This window comes from Zonotrichia albicollis, chromosome 8 (genome assembly GCF_047830755.1).
Source record: "Zonotrichia albicollis isolate bZonAlb1 chromosome 8, bZonAlb1.hap1, whole genome shotgun sequence".
NCBI classification, from domain to species: Eukaryota; Metazoa; Chordata; class Aves; order Passeriformes; family Passerellidae; genus Zonotrichia; species Zonotrichia albicollis.
In genome coordinates this window covers 23,613,275-23,625,101 of record NC_133826.1, presented here as the reverse complement: position 1 = coordinate 23,625,101, position 11,827 = coordinate 23,613,275, and the positions used below count along the sequence as shown (strand labels likewise).

General features: G+C 49.3%; 1 protein-coding gene across 1 annotated transcript; it reads right to left on the bottom strand.

Moving 5' to 3' along the window:
* Positions 1–2,956: 2,956 nt before the first annotated feature.
* On the bottom strand, positions 2,957–10,438 carry SERPINC1 (serpin family C member 1). The gene is made up of 7 exons (XM_074546277.1): positions 10,279–10,438; positions 6,782–7,160; positions 4,999–5,214; positions 4,552–4,689; positions 4,071–4,464; positions 3,676–3,740; positions 2,957–3,466 (listed from the first exon to the last, which is right to left on the bottom strand). Exons 2-7 carry the CDS (start codon positions 7,154–7,156, stop codon positions 3,293–3,295), a joined length of 1,362 nt encoding a protein of 453 aa, XP_074402378.1. The 5' UTR covers positions 7,157–7,160; positions 10,279–10,438; the 3' UTR covers positions 2,957–3,292.
* Positions 10,439–11,827: the final 1,389 nt, after the last annotated feature.

Genomic DNA, 11,827 nt, shown 5'->3' with positions numbered 1-11,827 from the left:
TCCCTCCTGCCTCCAAGGCAGCAGGCAGCAGTTAAAAAAAAAAAAAAAAAAAAAAAAGCAATAAGATAAAACACAAACACTTTTATATGTTGTTCATTAGTCAGCAGATCTGACTCTGCAAATTTATATATATATATACATACAGAGAGCAAATCTCTCATGTGAAAAGGTGCCATTTTTTTTCTAAACAGTCCCTTTCCAAACTAGAACAGCACTTTAAATAGGTTCCTCTTTAAAAAAAAAAAATTAAAAATAAAAAAAAAAATGAAAAAGCAAACCCTTTTCTGCCGCAATGCACTTTAACTCGTCAGAGGGTACAGCTGTGGCTGGCTGGGGACACAGCTGTACAGGCAGGCAGCTCCTGGGCAGGCACAGCTCGGGGGGAGCAATGCTGCCAGAGCCTGGCCATGGCAGCTCTACCTCCAGCAGCCCCCCGGGCCCGGAGCAGCCCCGCCGTGCCCCAGCACCCGTGGGGCTGCTGGCTGCCAGGAGACTTTGGAATCTTGCAAGAGAAACCCACCCTTGCCTGGCAAGAAGATTTAAAGCCCGTTTTTTAACAGGTCAGAAGTTGCACCCAGTTAGAACCCAGCTGGCAGCCCAGGGCTGAGCTGAGCAGCAAAGCCAGGAGAAAGCTGTTACTGGGGTTGTGGGCTTTTTCCATAACGTGAATATGGAGCCCTCGTCAGTTCTGTTTGGTTTTTTTTTTTCTTTTTTAATCCAAGTTTGTGTGTCCCACATTGATTCTGCTCTGAGCTGGTTTGCAGAGTAACCATTTGTAACAGAAATTGTGCTGTCACCTTCAACTAGTGACCTATAAATCAAACCTTTTTAGGACAGGTGTCCTAACACTCAAGACTTACTTTCACAGTTAAGAAATTTCCTGCTGTACTAATTATTCTTTTTTTATTATTTTATTTTCAATTGCAGTCCTTATTTCAATTTTAAAAAGTCAGTGTTCAGACTAGTCTGGAGTAGGCTGAAGAGTAAGCCTGCTGTAACTTGTGGATATCAGACTGTTCTTCAGTGATTTTCCAAGCTGTTTCCAAACTGGCCCTCCATGACTGCTTCCCTTTTCCTCTTCTAGCAGGCACTGGCAAACAAAAATTCCATGGCCATTGTGTCCAGGGACAGCCAGCACTGCTGGAAGGGGTGGGCAGGGGTGGCAGGGGAACCAGAGTTGGGAAAGGGGGAAATAAAATCAAGGTAGAGGGGACTGTACAATTGCATTGAAAGCAGTTTAGCAAAAAGCGCTCTCGTTGGACAGCTTTAAGAACAATGTGAATGAGAACTTAGCAACTTGGGTAAGAATCTTGGAAAATTCTATAAATGTATACTTGAAATTCTGTTTGTATTAAAAAAATGCATTTTCTTCTTTCTTTTAACACTGTGTAAAAGAACATTATGCATGTGAGTGGTTTGAGAATTAAATGGTTTAATACTCAGATCCTTGTCTGTGTCTTATAGCTGAATGGTCCTTATCCAACTTGGACTTTCTGTCTGGTCCTGCACACTCTCCTAAGCTGAGCAGCTTGAGAGAGGTTGCACAGTGCCAGGTTGCTGTTCCTGGCAACTCAGATAGCTTCTGTCCTTTTTGGCTGAGTTTTGTCTCACCTCTTCAGCAGGCTGAACCCTTTCCAGTCTCCCCAGGAGGAATGAGCCCTGTGCTCTTGCTGCAAGTTTTGGATGTTTTCCCAGCTGCCTATGGCAGGGGAAGCATTTTGGTTCAATGCCATGCTAGGGAGGCCCAGGCACTGCCTCAGCCCTCCTCTTTCCCCAGTGTCCAGGTCCACAGCCTGGGGCACAGCTGGAAAAGGCAGCAATTACAGGAGGTTGTGTGTCTGTCAGTGATGTTTACAGGCAGAAGATGGGAAGAAAAGCCTCCCAGAGGAGGGCAGGGAGAGGCAGAGGAAGAGCTGCTTTCTGAACTCTGTTATTTTCAAAATGCTTCCCCTTTTCTCCCAGGGTCCCAGTCCATCAGCTTCTTTCCAGGTACTGCCCCAGGGGAGCATGCACCTAAAGGAGCCCCTGAAGGACGCCTCTCAGATGAGCAGGGTTTGCCATGGCACATGGGACAATGGAGGAGGTGGCTCTCCATGTCCCAGTCACACACTGCTTGCACAGATGCTCAAACAATCCTGCTAGGAACAGGAAAGAGTCAAACCCCTGATAGCTTCCAAAACTAGAGAGCCAGTGACCAAAGATCTGGCCTACCAGCTCTGTCCAAGTGAACTCCCTCACTGCTTGGCTGCTCTAGCAGTTGCTGCCAAGAGAAGCCTTTACAAAGGTGGGTATTCTGCTGGTCCTACAAAATCCAGAGTAAATGGCCCACTGGGCAGTGCACCCCACTGTCTGCACACACCACTTCCATCACCTCCTGAGAACAGGACCTGTGCTTTCACTGTCTGTTTGGTTTGAAACAGCTGCCTGAAATGGAGACATCTGCATCTTCAGGACAGCCCTGCCAAAGGTCCTACAGCAATACAGCCACCCTGAGAAGGCAAGAGGACTTATCACATGTGGCCTGGCAGCAGGCCAGGACACCTCAGCTCCTGGAATAAACCTGCAGATGAAATAGTTTATTTTTATCAAAGCTACAGGTACTGGTAACCTTACCTGGGTACTGTCGTGGTTCATGGGCACTGCTGCCACAGTAACTGTTAGATGAAATCTTAGCATTAAAAAAGAATTTCAAAGCCTTGGCTATGCTAGTGACTCCCAGCACTTGGGCACACAGACACACCAGAGCTGCTGGCAAGCAGGGCACAGCTTTTGGCAGCTCTTCCACCCACATGGAGCTGCAGAAGGGTGTTCCTAGCCCAGCCAGCACAAGCCTTACGGCTGCTGCTGTTCCGCTCACCTTTTCAGTGTGGAGCCCCATTTGTTGGAAAAGAGGAATTTAAATAAGTCTAGGAAGTGGCTCAGTGTGAAGTGTGCATTCAGAGAGCAGTCTGTTACATATAGATCTATAGGTTTTAATGAACCAAGTGATCAGAGTTACAGAGGGTTGGGCACAGGAAGGACAGCAATGCTGGACTTGGGTGCCACAAAAATACCAGTACCAGAGGAAATTCAGCTTTCCTTGCCACAAAGGAGAGGACAGTGAGGTGACCTATGAGCCCCCTCACTGACATGGCAGGGAGGAGCAGGGACAGCCCAGCTGGACGCAGTCCCTCCCTGCAGCTGGCACCAAACAGCAAGACCAAGCACCCCAGGAGCAGCCCACACTTAGTGGCAATACCCCACCTCCCTTTCCTGAGGCAGAGGAGGGAGAAGTGAGGCCCTACCAGCCCCTTTAGGAGCAGGGATCAGCTATCCTGCCCATGAAGATGATGGTGTTGAGGGCAGCTTCCCGGATGAAAAGCAGGAAGGGCCTGTTGGCATTGAAGATTTTTCTGTTCAGAGGGAAGGAACGGCCAGAGATGGTGACAGCTGTAGCAGCTGAGGCCTCACTGCCTTCTTCATTCACCTGCCAGCCAAGAGACAAGATGGGATTAAAATGCAGGCATTATGCAGCATGGAGAGGGCTCAACCTCCTCCTCCTCTGCAGAACACAGGCCAGCCTCCCTCCAGAGCCCCAGACTGCTGAGAACTGAACACTGTAGGTTCAGAACTATTTTTTCCCCTTTAATATTTGTTTTTAAAAAGCAAAACACGCTGGCACCAAACAAGGCTCACCTCAAGGAAGGCTTTGTGGAAAGCCTCAGACACGTACAGGTCTGTGCGGCCCTCTGCAATGATACCTGAAATACAAAAATATACAAAGGTGAAACTCAGTTTAGAGACAGCTCAAGAAAGAACACATTCCCATCCTCCATGGCCTGGGATCAGGCAGAAGGCATGGCTGCCAAAAACAAAAACATCCTCCTCCACGTGCAACTGACTGCTAAGCTGCCATGTCTTCACTGCAGAGCAGGGATGAGTGTCCATAGTGGGACTTGACCAGAGAGTCCATCACCGCAGCAACACAGAAATGCTTTCATGTGCTCGTTCCTCGTGTGCTGCTGCACCTACTGCCCTGCCTAGGGATGCCCCTCACCTCTACCCTGCCCTGCCCTGTCTCCACATCTCACCTGGGAGTCTGGCATTTTCTGGACTGAAGAGATCTTCCAGTCCCATTTTCCTCAGCTTCTCCTTGAGGCTGAAGCTGTCCTCGATGCGGAAGCGAGGCAGGTAGACAAAGAGAGACATCTCCTTCATGGAATCAATCCAGCCCTGCAGCCTCTCTGAGGTCAGCCCTCGCTCCACCTCCTCCAGTGGCGTCCCAGCACTGGGCAGGACTAGCAGCATCGTGATGTCATCCCCTTTGTAAGGCAGCTCCAGCACCTGGACCTTGTCCTGGTCAATGAATGCATAGTGGAATTTGGACTCCTGGTACATAGTTGGGACTTGGCAGGTCTCACCATTGGCTTTATGAAATACATCCAGTTTTGTGTTTGGAGGTGGGAACTGTGATTTCCAGTGCCCCTAAAAAGGAGAGGGGGAAAACAAACATGAGCAGCATGTCTCCTCCAAGCAAGTGTGCTGCTCCCCAGTTCTGTTAGCTTTTCTTACCTTAAAATAAATGGTGTTGACCAGGACCAAGACAGTGAGATCATCAATACCACTTTCCGGGATCACTTCTGTAATGCGCTTCTCTGTCTTGTTAGCCACCCACTCATTTATGATCTGCCTGGAAAGTTCTGGCTTCTCCTAAGGGAAGAGATCCAAAAAAAGGTTAAGCCAAGGGTTTTAAACCCCTCTTTGTACCCCTTCTGCAGGAGACAGGCTCACAAGGGTATGTGCTGGGGGAGGACCATAAGCTTAGGTGTGATGAGTGGGACATGGCTGTGGTTAGGGCGAGCTGAAGTGAGAGGAGCTGCATCCCAGATTCCCTGTTGCTTTCACTGGGTGTCCCGCACACCCAAAGCAGAGCACTTCCGGGAAAAGACAGGGATGGACTGGGGGTGGGGGGTGGAACCAAACAAAAAAAAAGCAAAATCCTGAGTAGTTCAAACTCACTTTGAAGTTCAAGGGCCAGAGTTTTGCTCCATAAACAATTTCACTGATGTTCTGGTAAGTCTCATTAAAGACCAAAGATTTCTCCCCAAAGAGACGGTTGGCTGACACCAGCTCTGAGGATTTGTTTGCTTTCTTGTACAGGCGGCAGTTCAGCTTGGCAAAGAAGAAATGGATCTGATCTGATGTCTTCTCTGAGATGGTGTCAAATCTAAAGACCTGGACAAGCCAAACAGCAACAAGGAATCCATTAGGAGGCTCTTGTGCTCTGGGCCCCAGAGGAAATGGTGGTGCAGCCTTTGCCTCAACAGCAACAGATCTGCAGGCCCTCAGAGCTTCACCCTCCGTGTGTAGGACCCCAAATCTTTGGAAAATCAACACATCAGCAGCCCAAGACCTTTGAGTGCTGGTAAAATTAACACAGTGTTCATAACCCCTTACCACAGCCCAGAGATGAGCATTGCAGCTCTTGGGTCCTATCAGGTCATGGGAGGACTCACATGTACTAAACCCTCCTGTGAAAATGCTAAAGGCTGCACTTTCCCAGGAGGAATTCTCATGGCCTGTTGAGTACTTCTGGTACATCTTATCTATTTTTACAGGGAATGGGAATATGTAGCAATCATTCTGAGGGTAGATTTTTGCAGCACAAGGAATTTTTTTATCTGCTCCCAGCTGCCAGCTGGAAGGACAATTATGATTTTTCTACTGCTATCCAACCTCAGGGCTTTAAGGCACAGAAAATCCCACAGCCTATTGCTCTTTATGAACCTCTTTTGGCACTGTTTCCTGTAAGGCATTCCTGGTGTTCCCAGCCATTTCATAGGGAAAAGTGGGGTTAGGACTGCTGGTGTGGGTGGCTCAATGGAGAAGGTTCCCCTTCCAGTGGGAAGGGCTCCCCAGAGGGGAAGATTTTGGAGATGTGGTTATAGCTGCTTCACTCAGGCTGTGTGGATAATGACAGGAGACCACCAACATTATTTGTTCCAGAGGCAGGATTTGTAAGGACAGCAACGGGGGAGGGGGGTTGATTCACACCTCCTCATTGCAGGGAGAAAGGCTCCTCTGGGCTGAGGTCTCCCATTGGAGAAAAAGGTATGGGCAACATGAAACCCCACATAGCAAGTGAGTGGGTCTGGCATTGAGAAGGGTGCTAGGACAGGCAGAGACTTAAGTTAGCTGCATAGAAGAGCCAGAACTCAGAATTACCTCTTAGTCTGGGATGAGAACTATCCCCTGAGTATAGGGCCACCAGATAGAGGAAGAGACTCCCCGTGTACAGGCTCCCCTGCCCTGAAAGTCAGGTGGACATCAGGGTCTCCCACGTGTCTCATTTTTGTCCCAAGGAAGAGAGAAGGAATGTGAAAAAGTTAATCTGCAGCATGACTTGATATCATGGCTTTTCCTGCTTTTTACCTAAGGAAAAGCTTAGCTCAATCTGCAAGAGGCAAACTGTTGCCATTCCCTTCCCTCACCTTCCAAATGGGCTTCTTTTCCTCCAGATAAAAACTAACCTATCAAAGCCAGAAATGCTGGATCCCAACAGGGAGTAAGGGGAAAGAGCTGGGATCTAAACAAATCCAGAAACAGGGCTTGGAGCAACCCAGTCTAGCGGAAGGTGTCCCTGCCCATAGCAGAGGGTAAAATGAGATGAATTTTAAAGTCCTTCCAACTTGGGATTTCCTCCCCAAGGCAAATGCTGAGACCCTGTGAGCAGCCATTAGCCATGATCACCTTTCCTGTCTTTCAGACCTGCTACAGAAAAGGCTGAGGAATCTCCACCAACCTCCATGAGCTGCTGGAGGGTGCTGCCACAGGCTCCCAGCTTGGTCATGGCGAAGGCCGTGGAAATGCTGAGGGGAGACATGAAGATATTTTCCCCACTGTCCTTGGAGTCAGCCAGGTACTTGTAGAAGACGACAGCAAACCGAGAGTTGGCCTTGGACAGCTCCCACACCCGGGGGTTGGTGGACTCTGGGAGCTTGTCCTTGGCTGGTTCCTGCCCCTCTCCCTCCTGGGGTTTCTTGTCGGGGTTGCGGTAGATGCAGATGGGGTTGACGGGGATGTCACGGGGCTTGGCGGTGCAGATGTCCTCCACAGCGTAGTGCTCAGGGGCAGCCAGCCCCCAGACACTGAGCAGGCACAGCACGAGGAGATGCATTGTCCTGGAACCAGAGAGAGGGCTCAGACACACGGCCTGTCTGTGAAACCTGTGCTGCTCCACGGCCCTGGGCCCCTTGCAGCCAGCACCACAGTGACAGCAGCCCCACAGCCCCCTCAGTCATCCTTTTGCCTTGCACCTGCAGGACAAGCAAGGACAGACAGACAGCAGGAGGACAGGCTTGCCTGTGAGCACACAATGCTTTTAGAAGCAATATACTGAAATCAGTGTTTTTCTAGTGACCTGGGGCCCCTCTTTTTTAAGCAGCAGGCTCAGCCCTGACAAGTTTGTACCAAAATGGATCATTTGAACTTGTGAGTCCTCCCCATTGGCCAGTGAGGTGACTACAGTGTAAGGACCCTGCCAGGCTCACCTCAGCTCTACAGAACTTAACAGTTATTGATGTAGGAGATAATATGGCAGAGAAGAAAGGTGATAAGGAAAAGGCCTCCAAGGAACTTGGTCCCTCCGTGGACTGAGCATCTCTAATTCCCAAAAAATGTACTTTATAAGCATGTATGGTGCAGCTGGTACATCATACCAACTCCTGTCCAAAGTTCATAGCACCTCAATGCAAACTGGTTGTACTTGGTACCTAAAGAGTGCAGGCTAATGGGAATTACTGTGTTCCAGCAAAAGCAGTTCTCAGAAAATCTTCCAGCCAGAGAGAGATAATTTATATTTTCCCCTTTGCTAAAGAACACTTTAGCAAACTTGAACTTCAGAATGGTTTCAGTTAAAAGGAACCTTAAATATCATCTGGTTGCACCCCTGCCATAGGAAAGGACACCTTTGCTAGACCAGGTTGTTCCAAGCCCTGCCCGACCTCAGACACATCCAGGGATGGGGCAGCCACAGCTTCTCTGGGCACCCTGTGCCAGGGCCTCACACCCTCACAGGGAACAACTTCCTCCTAAATCCCATCTCCCACCAGCTCTGGCAGCAAGGCCTCATGAGGCATCCCAGGGCCTGCATGCTGTGGTTCTAAGTAGCCCTTTGCATGACTGCTTTGTGTATGTACCCCATGGGAGGAAGCTCAAGCACCACAGCCACAGTTTGGGAAACAACTACTGGGAGGGGCTGGCAGCCTGCCCAGGTCTTGCCTGCTACAGGGCACTTTTCCAAACGTGTGTCTAAGTTAGGTAAGTCTCTGCCTGCCTCTACATACTCACTGCCATGGCTACCAAGCATTGCCTTCTGAGAAACTAAATTAGAAGTCACCTGCATTTAGCACTGGTGACCTCCATGTCTGTGATCTTCCACTGCTGGTGGGCCAGCACCTGCTGGAGGAAAATGGGAGCAGGCTCAAAGGCTGATCTGGGATGAAGGAGACCTCTGGGTTCTTCCACAACACCCTCCCTGGGCTCTAGGCCAATGACTTCATCTGTTCCTCTGCAAAAGCAGAAACTACCTCATCTGGCACCAAGACTGTCTGGAGCCCAAGGCTGATAGCACAGCAAAACAAGGGGAGATCTCAGGCCCCAGAGATCTCCTACATCTGTGTCATGGCCACAGCTCTCGCTGGTAATGACACAGAGATCATCTTGCGAAAGGTTTAGGACAGATGCAACACCACAAAGGGGAAAAAAAAACCTAAAAAGGGAGGGAAGTTAACCAATTAAAAACAAAAAACACCACCCAGGCCAAGAGAAAGAAAAATATTAAGACAATTGAAAATACTCCAGGAAGTGCTGTGCTTCCGAACCTTTCAATCCCACAGGAAAAGTCAGCCGGCAAAAGCCAGACACGCTCCAGAGCGTGCAATCCTGGGGCCAGGAGCAGAGCCCTCCACTGCCTGCAGCAGCCCTCCCTCACCCACACTTGGTCCTGCAGCTCCAGCAGCACTGACACACTTGTGGCAGTCCCACCATGGAAAGGACAACCTCACCATGGTCCCTGGCCTGTCACTTCACTCACCCTCCAGGGAAAGCCATGTCCTGACCCTGTCTGTACAGGACAAACACCTGCCTCAGCCAAGCCAGAAGCAGCTCGTGGGGTTTGCCATCACACCAAGTGCTGCTCATCTAATTTCATACTTAAAGGCCAAAGCACATAAGTGGGGAGGGCACCTCCATCCTCACCCTGTCCTCATTAAATGAGAAAGACTCCCTGTTTTTACTCTGCAGTGAAGCCCTGACTCCATCAGTTCAGGGAAGATACAGGACTTCATGCTAACACCTTCAATCTACTTTACCATCCATTAAGGTTGACCCAGCCTCTGACACATCCAATCTTGTCTCTTACAGGCAAGAGCCCCTGCTGGTTCTTAGACCAGTTCTTTGTCATAAAATTTGGCCAAAACCCACTCGTCCTCCCCCCACAGCTCTTCAATATTCCCTTTTCCTCTGCAGCACTGACATGCACTCCATGTGTCAATCTGGAAGGATGCCACAAGTAGTCCCACAACAGCACTGCCTGAAAAGGATTACTGGCAGGGGGAATGCAGAAATTAGAAAAGGTTCTTACAAGGGTGAAGCAACAAAAAGTGCAGAAAGCCAAGAAACAAGTTGCTGATTCAGCTCAAATCAGAAGGCTCTGGGAAAGCATGGAGAAACTCCCTGATCTCTTGGCTGCTGTGCAACATGGCTGGGCTCTCACCAGCACACACCATTTCCATCCCACTCTTCCATGGCTGCAGGACAGGATGAATAACTGGCCTTACAGACCCCCAGCACCCACCCTACTGAACCTGCTGGGGCTACTGGTAGTGGTGGGAATGTCCCACAGCAGCCAAGCACTGTGCTACACAGTCCAGCTAATGTACAATAGCTCAAACCATTTTGAGATTCATTTAGGCTCTTGAGAAACCTTCCCCACTGCCTCACACCCCAACACCTGACTCCAAAGCAAACCAGCAGTGCTCTTCTGCAGCCAGCAATTACTCAGGGCTTCCTGACTTCATTAACTGCTCTCCACACCACACCTGCTGCAGGCTGGGGATAAGCCAAGCCTGACAATTTAGAATGCCAGCCTTCATGACACCTAGGGTGGGAGAACTCTCTCTAATAGAGCAAAAAGCCACTCTGGCAGCAGCTAAAATTCAATGGCTCCTACTAAGGGAAAAGAAGCTGTTTCAAGGAATTAATTAACAATGAAAGATGTGTGCAATCTGTTTTCCTTACCTGCCTCTTGTACCTCCAAGCCTTCTGCTTTTAGGAGGTAAATGCAAATTTTTGAGAGAACAGCCTTGCTTGAGCCCAAAGCAGTTTCCTCACTGGATTTCTGTGCTCAAACAGAGCTGAGACAGCAGCAGGGGATGGTGGGAGGGGAGTAGGATGCTAAGGCCAAAGGCTGATGACCAGCTACCGAAGGTTAAGCAAAGAGTAGGAAAAAAGAGGCAATGTTTAGTTTGAAAGAGGTTTTAAAGTTCAATCTGACAAGGGAGCCTACCCCACATGAGTGCCACATGCCCTCAGTTTTTGCCAACAGAAAAGGAACTGCTTATCCCATGAGAAAAACCTCAAACCCTTTAAGAGTTTGAATAAAAATTATATAAAGCTGCTTGTAGATCTAATTTTGGGATCTGTAGCTAAGCAAAATGTTTCCTCCATCTGTCCCAAGCCCTGTCACCTGTATCCCATTTCCTGAACAGACACAAGTTGGGAGAAATTGCCCCACTTCACATTCTGCAGTTTCAAACACATCCCATCTTAAACACACTCACCTGGAACAGGCTCCCCAGGGAATGGGCACGGCCCCAAGGCTGCCAGAGCTCCAGGAGCACTGGGACACTTTCAGGCCCAGGGTGGGATTGCTGGAGTGTCTGTGCAGGGCCAGGAGTTGGACTCTGTGATCCCAGTGGGTCCCTTCCAGTCCAGGATATTCTGTGACCTTTCACTTACACAGCTGGAAAGCTGAGGATTAACAGCAGCTCCCCAGCTCCTGTCCAGATTCCCAGGGCAGAGTAGTGAGCAGGACCAAACACCATTTCTGATCCAGGATGCAGCTGCTCTACAAACCCTGCAGCATTGCTCCCTGAATTTCAAATCCCAGGAGCAGGCTGGCTCAGCAGGTGCTGAGCCTCCAGTGAGAGGAACATTTTCCCTTAATAGAAAATGCAATTGCAAATTGGTTTGGGTTAAGTAAAAGACTTAACTGTATCAGTGTGGGACATCGTTAAATGGGACAGAGATTGTGGAGATGAAGTGAAGGGTCATGTAAAAAAGTCCTCCATGAGAAAGGAAGGACTCACATACTGCACCTTGTTACTTCAGGTGGCTGCTGGGTTAATTTTTTAAGGTAACTGACATGCTCACAGATCCCAGGGTTTTCAGATGATTAGGGATGCTCCAGACCCAGGCAGACACCCAAGCACAGGTTTCCATTTACCCAATGCTCAGAGGGAGCTCAAAGCAGTAAAACCCAAAGCAAACAACCAGGCACATCCCACAGAGCTCCCAGGGCATTTATTCCAGGGTAGCTGAGTAAATAATCTTTTGAATGCTGCATGTAAGTGGTCATTCATGGCTGGTTTAGCTCCAAGCAACAACCCAGCACTTGCATCTGAGCAGAGCTACCCAGGAAGCCCCCAGGATGGCCAGTGTTAATCCAAACTGTTGGATGCCTTGTTTGCTCTAATACAGGGGCTGTTTTTCTCCCAGAGCTGCTGCTCCCAGACCCAAAGAAAAGATCAGAGGCTCTAAAGCAAGCACCAAAGCCTGGCAGCCTGTG